General features: G+C 65.3%; 1 protein-coding gene across 7 annotated transcripts in view; it reads left to right on the top strand.

Moving 5' to 3' along the window:
* ARHGEF7 (Rho guanine nucleotide exchange factor 7) overlaps nt 1-13,566 on the top strand; it is a gene marked incomplete at both ends in the record, with an annotated part of 59,469 nt that overhangs the window by 26,525 nt on the left and 19,378 nt on the right. For 4 of the 7 annotated variants that reach the window (XM_084234365.1, XM_084234366.1, XM_084234367.1 and 1 more), the window contains 6 exons: nt 300-430; nt 2,094-2,295; nt 6,273-6,361; nt 10,029-10,123; nt 10,287-10,382; nt 12,865-12,987. In XM_084234365.1, coding sequence (XP_084090491.1) covers nt 300-430; nt 2,094-2,295; nt 6,273-6,361; nt 10,029-10,123; nt 10,287-10,382; nt 12,865-12,987 — 736 coding nt within the window. Of the gene's footprint in view, nt 1-299; nt 431-2,093; nt 2,296-6,272; nt 6,362-10,028; nt 10,124-10,286; nt 10,383-12,864; nt 12,988-13,566 lie in introns of those variants that run through there. The other 3 variants (XM_084234369.1, XM_084234370.1, XM_084234371.1) reach the window with 3 other exon arrangements.

Raw genomic sequence — 13,566 nt, forward strand, 5'->3', positions numbered from 1 at the left:
TGGGGTGATGTCCAGGGGTCAGCGCTTCGAGGGGGTCACTTTTCGGGTGAGGGGAGAGTGTCACAATCAGAAAATGTTTCGCAAACCTGAAGGCTGCCCTGGACAACTGGTGACTCGGTCCTTCCAGACGGCTCTGGAAAGGTGATGGGGGGGAGTGAGGCCCTTCGGTGCACAGAGGCCTCCTGTTTGCAGCATCAATGGCCTGCTTTGTGGCAGCCCGGGTGTCCCTCGGGGCCACCCCGCGGGGTCTGGCGTGCGTGGTGGCGGGCGTGTCGCTCACTCTCCCCTGACCTTTGCAGACATCGGCCTGGGGAGCGACTCTGTGTGTGCCCGGCCCTCGTCTCATCGCATCAAGTCCTTTGATTCCCTGGGGCCCCAGCCGCCTCACAGCCGGGCTTCCAAGTTGTTCCAGGGCCAGTATCGGAGCTTGGTGAGTGGAGTGGTGGTCGCGGGTGCGTGTGGGTGTGGGTGTGGGTGTGCCTGCGGGGCCCCTGTGCCGGGTGCGGCGGCGCGGGAGGGCTCTCTGGCTCCCTCGTCCGTCCTGCGCCCCCCCCCCCGCCCCCTGGTCTGACTCATGTTTGCGAGCCGCGTGTCGTGCTTCAGATGGGGGTCTGGTTTGAGAGCCAAAGCTGTCTGGAGGATGCTCTGAGCTTGCCCGGCGCTTGGCGTCGGGACGGGGAGCAGGTTACCTGCTGGGTGCGGGGCCGGCTGGGAAGAGGCTTCCTTCGGAGTGGGATTAGCCGTGCTGTCCTGGGTGGCCGCGGCAGGGGCTGGTGGGCAGGGGAGCCCGGCCGCGGCTCGCTGGGTCAGGTGCCTGCAGAAGACCGCGGGCAGCAGGTGCTGGTGAGCGCTGGCAAGGACGAGGCGCGGGCTGAGAACGTCCCCGGGGTCTGGGTTGTGCTTCGGGGGGACGGCGCTTAGTTCTGCTCGCTGGGGGCGACGTTGCTGTCACACCAGAAACGGGCGATCTGGTTGCGAGCCCAAAGAGAGCTGAGTTTGGCGAGTTTTTAAGGACACGGCTTCTGTCTGCTTTCCGCAGAGGGGAATGAGCTTGAGCAAGCGGCGTGGCCAGAAGAAACCAGAGCCGCGTGGCCAGCCCCGCAGCGCAGACGCACTGGCGCGCCGCTCCCAGGCCGTGGGCTGTCCCCGCCGTGGAGCCGCTCGGCTCGCTATCGCTGCGGTGCCCGGGGGCAGCCCGTCGCCCGGGGTTGGGGTCTGCGCCGTGTCACTCCTCTGCTGGCCCAGCCCTGCTGGACAGGCGGGCAGCCCTGGGGGTGGTGGGCTTGCCCGGAGGGACCGCAGCACACACTGCCTGCACCCTGAGTCCACTTTTGGGAGGAGCCCCCACACCCCTGGAGCGCTCCCAGGAAAGCGTCATGAGAGGCACGAGGCAGATGGAAACGGGCGCTGGCAGCTTGGTGTGAAGACACCCCTGCGGTTCCCCTCAGTGCGGGCGTGCTCTCGTGCGCCCCTGGTGTCCTGAGGAGCAGGCCGGGCCGCCAGTGTGGGCACCGCAGCAGCGCATGGGGATGCTGCCCTGAGCCCCAGTGATGTCAGGCTTGGCTTTCTCAGTGTGCCGGGGAAGGAGGTAGGGAGGCTCTCCGAGGCCTGCATGGGCAGGCGTCCCTGTTGGTGACCGTGGGCCCGCCCTGGCCAGGACTGCCATGCACCATGCTGGAAGGCGACCTGCTAGGGCTGTCTGCGAGCCGGCACCGGCACTCGCAGAGGCTGCCCTCATTCTGTGCTGGGAGCTCTCCTGGCCACGCCGCCAACCTTGGACGCCATGTGTGCATCCTTCCTGGGAAGAAACCCCCTTCGAGACGGCCCTGCGCCCCAGCGGTGCTGTCAGGCTTCTCCTGGGCCAGCTCTGGCCACTGCGGCTGACCCCTCTTGCCATGATGCGCGTGCTGCGGCGGGCAGCCTTCCTCTCACCGGAGGGGCCTCTGCTCACAGGCTGCCCACCGCACCCAGGCTTCCCCTCACGGTGGGCCCCCCCACCTCCCACGGACCTGTGCCAGGGAGCGCCAGGGAGGCTGCACGGCCAGGCAGCCTGTGCCGTCCTTGGTGACTTTTCTCTGCCTTTTTCCCTTTAGGACATGACCGATAATAGCAACACTCAGCTGGTAGTGAGAGCCAAGTTCAACTTCCAGCAGACCAACGAGGATGAGCTCTCCTTCTCCAAGGGCGACCTGATCCACGTCACGCGCGTGGAGGAAGGGGGCTGGTGGGAGGGCACGCACGACGGCAGGACCGGCTGGTTCCCCAGCAACTACGTGCGCGAGGTCAAGCCCAGCGGTAAGTGGCCTCCCCAGGCGGGAGCGCGGGGCCGTCCTGGCTCTCGTGCCGTGGGCCGCATCCTCGCACAGGACTGCCCTGTCGACACCCTCCCTTCAGCCGGCCTTGCTCTCTCGCGGGGCCTTCAGGAAAGGGCGCCTGGTCAGAGAGCAGCTTCTCATCTGTGCCGAGGTCGGCGGGCGTCGAGACTGCCCTGGGGCCGCGAGGTCCGCCCTTCCTGCAGCGGCCCTGTCACACCGAGTAGCTTTTGAGCCCCTTTGGGCCGCCATAGGACTCGGGTTTGCGCCATCAGGCTGGTTGTTTAACGTTTACCACCGTGGCAACGCTCGCCTTGTGTCCAGTTGAGCTCTTCCCGCTGTCTTCTTTCTGCTGGTGACGGTATTCCAGGGGTGTCGCTTTCCCGACGGGCCATGACGCTTGCCGTCGTGTGGAGATGCAAGCGGGTGCCCAGCTCGCGCTGGGGGAGGGGGAAGGGCGGGCTTTGCGCACCTCTCTGTTGCTGCTGGGGTGTGGGGCGTGCTGCAGGGGTAGGTGTTTCCTGAGTCCGGCGTGGCTGAGCATGGGCGGCGGTGCTGTCCTGTTGCCGGTGCTGGCAGAGCGTCCCAGACCTGCCTCTCGCCGGCTCCCCAGGGTGAGGTGCACGGCAGGTGTGCGAGTGCAGCTCTGGCCCCGCGTCACTGCGCTGGGGCAGGGGTCCTGACGCAGGATTCTGGGTCTGCCGCAGCCAGGCCCCACACCGACACAGGGTGGCAGCCTGCCCGGCACCCACAGCCGGCACTCACAGCCGCACCTGCCTGCCCTCCTGGCCACGAGCCCATCACCAAAGCACCCCAGGCCCGGCGGGCTTCTCCCTGCCGTCTGCACAGACAACTGTAAATCTGTAGGCAGAGAAGCACTCCCCCGGGGCGACGCGGGACACGGCAGAGGGCCCACGCGCAGTGGCTCGCGGTGGCCTCGAGAGGGCCAGCTCAGCAGGCCGTTCCTTGGCCTCGCGCCGTGTGCCTGAAGACTGGGACCCTCCGCACGTGCCCAGTTGCGCCGTGACAGGCAGCCCTCAGGGCCCCTGAGCCCCGGGCTTCGTACGCCTGCGGTGCCAGAGACTCTGGCAGGTGCGCCTCCTCTCCTGCTGTGAGGACAGGGCCACGCTCTGCTCGCCGCGGCCCCCTCTTGGGCTGAGGCCTCCGGAGCCCAGCGCTCGTTCTGCCCGCAGCTCAAGTCCCCTCACCTGCTGCGCTAACCGGTCCTGTGAGTGGTCACTCCAGCGACCACGGTTACTCTTTCTGGAAGATTGCCTTGCTCTTCTCCAGGTGGGCTCTTTTTCCCGGTGCCTTTGCACTCATCACGGTTGGGTTCCTTCCCAGCCATCCTGGCCCTGCCCCACCTGCTCCATGGCCGTGTGTCTGTGCTTGGTTCCGCCCTGTTTTTTGATTCTGTGCTGTTTGGTTCAGCTTTCCAGGAGCCTGTGTTAGGGATTCTTTGTCAGGTGGTCACTCCATGTGGTTCTCTGGATCCCGAGATGCAGAAGTGGGCCTGCGGAGGAGCAGCAGCCATTCTTTGGGGGCTCCCAAAGGTGGTTCTTGCCTTGGGTAGATCCTGGAGGGCTCACAGGAGGTGGTGTCTGTTGGGGTCACACACCTTTGAGGCTGGACTCCAGGTGTTGGTTTCTCGCAGGCTGCACCCCATCTCTGCATAGCCACCTTTCTCCCCTGCTGTCTCTCTGGATGCTGGTAGGCGGAAGCTTCAGGGCTCTTCATTGGCCATGTGAGAGAAGCCCCCACCCTTGCCCTTGGCCAGAGTGGTTCCGGGCTGCATCTGCGCCCTACACCACAGCCCGGGCTGCTGGCTGGAGCCCTGCTGTGTTTGCGTTCTCCCCTATTTGGCACCCAGGGTCCCCATCCCCTTTTTATTTTAATCATTCCTGTTTAAATTGTGTGGTCCCAGCATCTCCAGTTTATTGTCAAACCACTGCCTGCCTGGGGGGCAGGGCTGAGTCCTGTCCTCATCGTCTCCCCCTCCCCCCCAGCATCCCTGAGCCTGTCCGTTTGTAGCCATCGGGTGGACCGGAGACGTTTCTCTCAAGCTCCTGGGACGGTTGGGTTCTTCCCACTGTTTCCTGCGCGGGTTTCTCACCAGGGAATGGCCGCTCTGTCACATTCGGTTGGGGTGGGGGGGGGTGGAAGTTCTAGAGGGTTCTCATTCAGGCTGCACAGGCGCCTGCAGTGAACCTGGGCATGTGTCTCTGCTGCCTCCTCTGCTGCCTCCTCTGCTGCCTGTGGCACTGAGGGACCGTCTGGGGCCTGGCCCCTGCACGCAGGCTGTGGCCCCTGGCCTGGAGCCTACCGCCTTCGCTGGGGACAGCTCCTCTCGCACCCCATCTCCTGCAGGGCGCTTCCCCCTTGGTCCTGGTGGCTGCACCTCCCAGCGGCGGGTGAGCGTGGGTCCCTGGGGTCCTCAGGCCTGGCGTGGGCTCCCTAGGCTTTCTACCCCTGTGGTGTGCGTGTGGCTCTGCTCCTAAGGGAGCCGTGCCAGCTTGCGTGTGAGGAGCCCCTCTGCCTGCGTCTCTCCCCCCGTTTGCTCTTATGTCGCCTTAGCGGCCAGGCCTGCCTTCTTGGGAGGGTTTCCCCGCGGCTGTGCGGTGCATGGGTGGGTTTCCCCGCAGCTGTGGCGGAGCGCGCGTGGGGCTGTCACCTGGGCCTCGTGCGGTGGGTCTTCAGCGTCGGTGGAAGAGGCAGTTGGACGATTCTTTTGCTTTTGCGTAGTTAACAGCCGACTCGGGGCGCTTTCAGCGGCGCTAGCTCCCCGAGCCACGCCTGCTCTGCCGGGCGCCGGCCTCCACGGCCCCTCGCTGCAGCTTGTCGTCTTCCTCCCGAAGGCGGGTTTTTCAAGACGAAAAAGGCCTTGTCACTCTTGGCATGGAGATAGTCCAGCCTTTCCTCCTGCGGCTGTCTTGGGCCACGGGTAGGCGGTTGGGAGGAGGCGAGTCTGCGGGCGTTGGTCCCCTGGGCTCTGGTCCGCGGTCCCCTGCCCCGCTCCGCCACGGGGGCCCTCTGGTGAGGCGCGGGGGCCCTCTGGTGAGGCGCGGGGGCCCGTGTAGGCGACAGCGCGCGCTGAGGCCGTAACGGAGACTGAGCAGGCACTCGGGGTGGGGGGCCTGGTGCCTGGGAGGGCGCGGGCTGCGGGCCTCACGGGAAATACTGTGAGGACAGGCAGCGCGCGGTGGGCCTGTTGTCCCCGACCCATCGGCGGCGGGCTGTGCCTGACGCCAGGACCCGTGGGAGCAGGGCTGCTGCTCGGAGGCCCTCCCGCCTTCCCCACAGCCCCAGAGCACGCGGGAGAGGCAGCCGCCCACCCATGGGGCTGATGAGCAGCCCGGGCCACAGGACTGGGGATAGGCCGCCCCTCCGCCTGAGAGCCGCGGCGGCCACACTCCCTAACGTTGGGGAAAATGGACCCGCGTCCCGCCAGCCAGTGCCCGCCTGCCCCTCCAGCTCCCCTCAGCAAGCGTCTCTCCGCACCCAAGTGGGTGTGACGGGAGCCAGGAGTTTACAGCCCGCAGCCTCTCTGCCCCGCGCTCCGGGGCAAGCCGAGAGTATCGCCTTGCGCCCTGCCCATGGCTGCCGCTGGAGCCAGCACCTGCCTGTCAGTGCCTTTGCACCCTGGAGGGCCCGAGAGCGGAACCCAGACCAGGCACTGGGTGCCCTCACATCGCCACGGGGCCAAGGCTCTTCCCAGTGCTGTGCGTCACGCCCGGCCTGGCCTGGCGTCGCTCCACAGCGGCGTGCTTGTGGCTGACAACCCAGGGCGACCTCTGTCGGGTGTTCAGCACCTCGGGCTCCGCGGGCCTGGCCTCCTGCCCCGGGGAAGGGCTGGGGTTCGGGAAGGGCTGGGGTTCGTGGCGGTTGGATGGGGGCCTGTGGGGCTGGTGCTTGGGGCATCTCTTGTGGCTTCAGTAAAACCACCTCACATTTTCTTTGCAGAAAAGCCTGTGTCGCCCAAGTCGGGAGCCTTGAAGAGCCCTCCCAAAGGATTCGACACAACCGCCATTAACAAAAGCTATTACAACGTGGTGAGTGCCCGGGACGGCTGCTTCTGCTTCAGGCTGCGCACAGACCTGCACCTGTTCCCGGGGTGGCACACGGTGCTGGCCCCCTTACCTGCAGACCTCAGATGTGGGGTTTCTAGGAGGCATGGAGGGCAATTTTAACTTTCAGGGCCCTCGCTGTCGCTTGTTGGTGCTGGGGAGGACGGACGCGTGTCAGAGCAGGCGTCGGTTTCCTGGCTGGGCGGAGGCGCGCCTGACTCGCGGAGTTGCAGCTGCCACGTGTTGCAGCCATTGGCATGTGGGAGAGGCGTATCCCAAGACTTGTGGGCCCCCAAGTTTTAGAAATTCTGATTTCTTTCAAAGCTAGGGTAGGGTCTCCCTGGTGGCGCAAGGGTTAAGCACCGCACTATGAAGCTGTCCGCAGCCTCTGCAGCACGAGTTCGATCTCCAGCCAGGGAACTACCCACAGGGCGCAGCAGACCCCTCCTGTCTCCCTGCTGCTCCCCTCAGCAGTGGATCTCAGTGGATCCGCCTGTTCTGCTCCCCACTCTGTCTCTGGGGAATCCTCTCACCCCCCGCATCTGTGGCCTGTACCCCAGCTCTCGTATACATAGATAAATAAATCTTTAAAAAACAAAACAAAACAAAACTAGGGTAACAGACCTGTGTTCTTTTGAGGTGCCGGCCCTGAGTAGTTACTCAAGAGGTTCAGCGGCCCACAAATGCGTTCAGCTGGCGCTGGCTCGTGGGTGCTGCCCGGGCCCCTGGGCGCCTGCTGGGAGCTCTGTGGGGAGGGCGTCCTCCAGCAGCCTGGCCACCTTCCCCATGAGGGGCGCACTGCAGCTGCGTCAGTTTAGTTTCTCTCTCCTCTTGTGCATGTGAGCCAGGAGTATGGCGTTGATGTTTATTTTTAGCGTAGGATGGTCTCCGGCTCAGCTTGCAATTTTTTTTTTTTTAAAGATTGATTTATTTATGCATACAAGAACTGGGGTACAGGCCAGAGATGTGGGGAGTCACCAGAGACAGAGTGGGGAACAGAACAGACAGATTCACTGAAATCCACTGCTGAGGGGAGCAGCGGGGAGACAGGAGAGGTCTGCTGTGCCCTGTGGGTAGCTCCCTGGCCGGCAGGGATCTTGTGCTGCAGAGGCTGCGGACAGCTTCACAGTGCCGTGCTTAACCCCTTGTGCCACCAGGGAGGCCCTCAGCTCTCAAATCTTAGCAGGCCAGCACCACCCACTTCTTACCTGTGAGTGGGTCACTCTGATGCCGCATCAGTGACGTGTGGACTGAAGCCCCGCCAGGCCTGCCTGCTGTGCGAGCCATGCCTCGCTGGCCCCAGGGGGACACCCCGTGCTTCTGCAGCATCCGTGTGGCCACGGCCCGGCACGGGGCCCTCTGCCGGGTCTGGCTGCCAGGACAAGCGGCTTGGGCGGTCTGTGTGGCTGGACGGCGTCTCCTGAGTGCCACCATTGTTCAGCCGGGCCATGCTCCACGCCCCCTGACTGGGCCGCTGGGCACGCTCTGGCGGGGCGGGCGCAGACTGCTCTTCCCTGGAAACCGCGCGTCCTCCTGTGCTCTGGCTCTTTGGGGTGCACCGCGTGCCGCCAGGCTTCATGGGGTCCTGCAGCAGCCAGAACATGCAGAAGGGCAGACAGGGCAGGCAGGTGAGGACCCTGTGCTGGGGAGAGGCGGCTCCCTGGCCACTGTGCGGTGGCAGGAGGCCGGCGGTCCGGCGTCTGGCCTGGGAGTCCTTCCGGGGCACCCCGCCCCTCCTCGCAGACCCGGCCCCGGCCAGCTGCCGGACTGACCGCTCTGTGTCGGCACGGCATGGCCTTTGGGGGAGGGGGCCTCTGGCCCGGTTCTGTCCAGCCTCAGCCCGGGTTCCCAGCTGCGTGTGCCTGATGTCACCGTGGGGCGCGTCCCTCTGGCCCCTCACACGTCCTCACGCTGGTGACCCGCGCTCCTGGGCCCATCTCCTCATGTCCCAGGGAGCTGCTCTGTCTGCAGTGTGCGGGGTGACCCGATGCTGCTGCTCCCAGTGCCGCTCTCCGCGTCTGAGACATGAGGTCGTGTGCTTCACCCCGCGTGGAACGCCGGGCAGCGCCCCCACCTTGCCCATCTGTGACGTACTCGTTTTACTTTATTTGTAGCGTCAGGGCCTATTATTTTCCGCGGCGCACTGTCACGCTGTGTCCTCTGTTGCCAGCCCCTTGCCGTTTGTGTCCAGTGAGTATTTCTTTGAAGAGACGGGGTGATGGTAGGATCGGCACCCGCTCTCCCCACAAAGGAATGAGCTTGGGGCGGCCCCGCCTCCTCCGGCTGGCTCCACCGGGCTGTGTGAATGGACCCATTCAGGCCTGCTGGCCAGCGTGCCGGGAAAAGCCCTGTGACAGCGTCGACACGAGTTCCTTCACCAGGCGGCGCCGGCTCGGCGGCGGGCTCTCCCCAGCCTGGGGAAGCCGGACACACGAGCCCGTTGCTGTATCGGCGCTGGCGTGTCCGTGTACCGTGTACCTGGGCGCTGTCTTTCTCCTGGATTTCGGTTATTTCGTTGGCGGAGGTCGGGCGAGAGTGAGCACGAGGCACTGTCATCGCTGTGTGCGCTTCCTCGTGTGTGATTACTTCAGCCCGACTTTGGAGAGACAGCGGCACGTCTTAGTGCAGGTGGTGGATCCTCAGAGTCCCCTTAGAGCAGGTGCTGGCGCGGGGGGCTAGGAAGAGCACGGGGGGGTGAGGAGGCGGAGGAGGGGTTGAGGCGCAGCACAGAGTGGGGGGCGAGGAGCAGCTCGGGGCGGAGAGGAGCGCGGGCCGGCCTGTGCTCCGTGCAGCGGAGCTCCCGGTCGCGGAAGTGCACCGGCCTTCCTGCTCGCCGCCTGCTGGTCTCCAGGCGCAGCGCTGCCTCTGTCCAGGGGAGGGGGGTCCGCAGCGGTCACTCGCTCTCGAGTGGGCACGAGCTGACTCCTGGCCCTGCCTCCAGGGGGCCAAAGAGGCCCCCCCTTGGCCCCAGCCGTCTTACGCTGGGTCAGTCTTTCCAAGCCGTCAACTGATGGGCTTTGCTAACATGTCAGAAAGCATTTAATTATGCTTTTCAATTATTTTGCTATTTTTAAGTGAAGTCACGGCTATACAGAGGTAGCGCCGCACGGCTGACCGCCTGTCACATGCATGCACTCAGCCGGGGGAGCCAGGGCTGCCCTGCGTCCTGGGGGGGGCTGCCGCCCGGGCTGGCTCCCGTCCGCCCAGCGCAGCTGCGTGACCTTTCCGTGGACAGACCTGCCAGGCCTGCGGCCGTGAACGCGTGCATGTGAGCGGGCCTGACCCGCACTGTGCCGCTCCCTCCTGCGTGCCTGTCCTGCCTGGAGATGGTCTTGCCTGTCCTGGAGGGTGCGGGGGCCTTTGGAGAACAGCTGCCCGTGCCGTGTGGTGTCGCAGGGCCCGGCCCGCCCCTGCTTCGTGGTCATCCTGTCCGTCGCAGCTGGCTTGGTGATGGTTCTGTGATGGCGGGACGCCCGCCAGCCTGGCCTGGGGCCACCGTGTTGGGGTGGCTCTGTCGGGGAGGCGGCGGGTCCTGGGGCCGGGACACACCGCTGCGGTGGCAGCTGAACAGAGGTGATGGTCTCTCCGGAGCTCACTGCACATCTTAAACGTTGGATCAGTCTTACTGTGTGCGCGTTGTCTTTCCCTGCAGGTGCTACAGAACATTTTGGAAACGGAAAATGAGTATGCGAAAGAGCTTCAGACTGTGCTTTCCACTTACCTGCGGCCACTGCAGGCCAGCGAGAAGTAAGTCAGGTGGCGACATGCCCATGGTTGCACCCTGGGGATGCCAGAGCTGGGGCCTGACCACGCGGGCCTGCTCGTCAGTGTGGCCTCCGGGTCCTGGGGGTGGCGGCAGGACGTGCGTACACCTTTCACGCGTTTTCACTGTGGTTCTTCCTGACTCTAGGCTGAGTTCAACCAACACTTCGTATTTAATGGGAAATCTAGAAGAAATATGTTCTTTCCAGCAAATACTTGTACAGTCTCTAGAGGAGTGCACCAAGTAAGTGAGATGCTGAAAACCTGGGGAACTGGGCTTGGTGTCGCTGGGCACGAGGGTCCGGTTACGTGGTTTTGGAATTCGCTGTTCTGAAGATGGAAAGGAGCTGGTTTTGGCTCACGCGGGCATGACGCGCTAGTAAAAGCTGCTTTAGATTGTCCAGCTTACGGTCCAGGGTGCAGCTCTGACCGGCAGGTGGAGCAGGGCCTGCACGGGCCGGGAGCGGGCGCCCCCCCACCTCCCTGTGCTGGCAGGCCGTGCTCCCGGCCGTCCTGAGGGCTGCGGGCGGCCTCGTCGCCGGTGTTTAGGGTGGACTAGACCCTCTGCCGTCACCAACCAGCTCTGTCTCAGGCCCCTCCTCTCTTGGAGGTTCCTCCAGTCACAAGCTGGGCCCCTGGCAGCCTGCCTCCACTCTGCAGTTGAAGGGGCCCAGGCAGGACCTCGCCGGCACATGCCTGTGCAGTGGACGGCGTCACTCTCTTCCTCCAGGCACGAGCATTGTAGGAGCCTGGGCCAGGACCGAGGCCCCTGGCTCAGCTGCAGGAAGGCGCCCCGAGGTGGGCTTCACCCTGGCTGAAGCCTGGGAGCAAGGAGGGGCAGGACATCAGGCCCTGGGGCCTTCCTGGGACTTGCGCCACATCTTGAGTCTGTGGCCCGCGTGGCAGCCCCGTGAGCGGCCCTTGCAGAAATGCACGGCCTGCTCCGCCAGGGCGGGTCGGGTGGACGGGCCCTGTCTGAAAAGTCACCGATCGCGGCCTTTCGGGGCGTGCTTTGTGACGGCAGGTGTGGGGAGAGGGCTCCGCCTCCCCGCGCGTCTTCACTCTCCCGGCCCCTTCCCACGGAGAGCGCCGCGCCTCTCACGAGCCGTGAGGCCTTCCTCCCTCCCGTCCTTCTGCCCCGCAACGAAGCCCTGTCTCTGGCTGTGGCTGCGGCTCCTCTGAAGTAGAGGGAGTGCCTGCTGCCTCCTGGGGGCCCTGGGGCTCCTCGCCCAGCGGGGGTCCCCCGCGATAAGGAGACGCAGGGCTGCTGGGAACGGCGGTCTGCTGAAGCTAAGCAGAGGGACACTTAGCTTTTTCTGGTGACAGAGGAGTTTACCGGCACCTCGGAGAACGCCGGAAACCACGAAACAGGAAAAAGTGAAAGCAGGTGCCGCCTCCTTCCCGCATGGAGGCGACGGAGTCCGCTCCCCTCTGCCCGTGGCCTGGGCTCCAGGCTCGGGCTGGTGTGGCGCCCGCCGGTGGGTGGGGTGGCCAGGGCAGAGCAGGACAGCAGGCAGGCGGGCTGCGGAGGAGCTGTGTCGCTGAGCGCTCTGGCCCTCGAGGTGGCGGGGCTGCCTCCCACCCCCGCACTGAGATTGGGGGCATGCCGCTTCCGTGAGTGGGGTGGCCGGCGCAGGCCCCGCCGTGTGCGGGGTTGTCAGTTGGAGACCGCCACTGTTCTCCGTGGCTTGCGTGGTTTAGCCCGTTCCACCCTCTCAGTGAATGAGGAGGCAGGTTTGAAGGGGAGGCCGGCAGGGCAGAGAGTCTGAGTGGCTCGCCCAGGGGCACGCGCGGTGACCGTGGGGACTGAAAGCGCTGGTTTCCAGAGTGCCCGGAGCCGCGTGGCAAGGCCTTACCCCCCACCCCCCACCCCCGCCCCCAGCGCTGTGCGGCTTTCCTGGCAGCCACCTGCTTGCATCCTGTGGCTGCTGCGAGGTCTGTCTCGGGGCAGCTGGGCCCTCCTGTCCTCTGTAGAAAGGGTGCTCGGCTGTTGTTTGGTTGGGGGACTCCCCCAATACTATGCTTCGCCACTTTCTCTGGCCGGTTTCTGCAGGGAGAGTAGCAACCCCTCTGGTGTCCTGCCTTGAAGGATGTGGTCTTTCCAGTCAGGGCTGGGGGCTCTGGTGGCACTGGACTTGGGGTGCAGGGCTGCGACAGTGTCGTCCTGCCCACGGTAGCACAAGGACCCCACTCCCAGTCACTTCCAGCTGGCACCTGGTGGTCCGCAGAGACCAGCACCGGGGCTCCCAGCGGCCTCCCCCAGACCCATGTTCAGGGCCCCACCTGGCCCTTGGCTGCGTTGCATTGGGCTGCGCAGGGGCTGCCGCTCCTGGTGTGGTTGTGTGCGGCGCGCTCTGCGGTGCGGCTCGGGACGGGGTGGTCTACCCGGGCGCCTGGTCCAGCCTTCACCTGCGGGAAGGCGGCGGGTGTTTATCGTGCGCTGCCATGGGGCCGCTTTAACACAACGTGATGACAGCCAGCTCGCCCTGCTGGGGGGTCTCCGCGGCTGCTGCCAGAGGCGAGGCTTTCTGGCCGTGGTTCCTCCCAATGCCCGCGGAGGTGGGACTGGGGTGAGTGTGCGCAGAGGTTGGCACTGGCTGGCTGTGACTTCACATGCCTTGGGGGCTGTGGCGCGTACCCAGGACCCCTGCCACACCATGTGTCCTCGCTGGGCCCTGGCCCGTCTGCTGCTGCTCACCGAGGATGTCTCCCTTTGCTGTCTGCAGGTCGCCTGAAGCCCAGCAGAGAGTTGGGGGCTGCTTTTTAAACCTGATGCCACAGATGAAGACCTTATACCTCGCGTACTGTGCCAACCACCCTTCGGCAGTGGGCGTCCTCACGGAGCACAGGTGCGTATCCCGCCTTCCTCGCGAGGCCCCGGGCCTCTGTGTCCACCTCCCACCTGCCGGGAACCAGGCCCTTGCTCTCACCAGGAGCAGGTGGCTCAGGGCCCCTTGGGAAGAGCCATGGGGGCGGCGCGCGCTCATGGTGTGGTGTGACCGAGTTGGGATTTGCCGTCTCCCCTTGAGCTCTGTGGCCGCGAGGTGGAAGGAGCTGCCGGTGCTGGGTTGCAGCTGCCGCCCTCGCTTCCCAGCGCGAGGCCCGGGGCTGTCAGAGAAGTGCCTGTTTCTGGGCAGGGTGGGCTCACAGGCTGAGCATGCAGCTCTAGCTTGTCAGTGGAGACACAGTTACCCCGGCTGGGCAGACGGCGGCTTTCCCCACCGCAGAGGGGCCTCCGTTGCCAGCGTTGGCAAGGGTTGATGGGAGGTGAAGCATGGCGTACTAGCTGTGTGTGTCTGGGGCCCGAGTGTGAGCCCGGTTCTTGGGGTCACCCCCCAGGGGTCCGCCCGCTGCAAACCCTGTGTCCCTGGCGGCGACTCTGAGCGGCCTGTGGCTTCTGAGATGGTGCCCGTGAGGGTGACAGTGGC

The sequence above is a fragment of the Talpa europaea genome, assembly GCF_964194135.1.
Source record: "Talpa europaea genome assembly, chromosome: 6".
Lineage (NCBI taxonomy): Eukaryota > Metazoa > Chordata > Mammalia > Eulipotyphla > Talpidae > Talpa > Talpa europaea.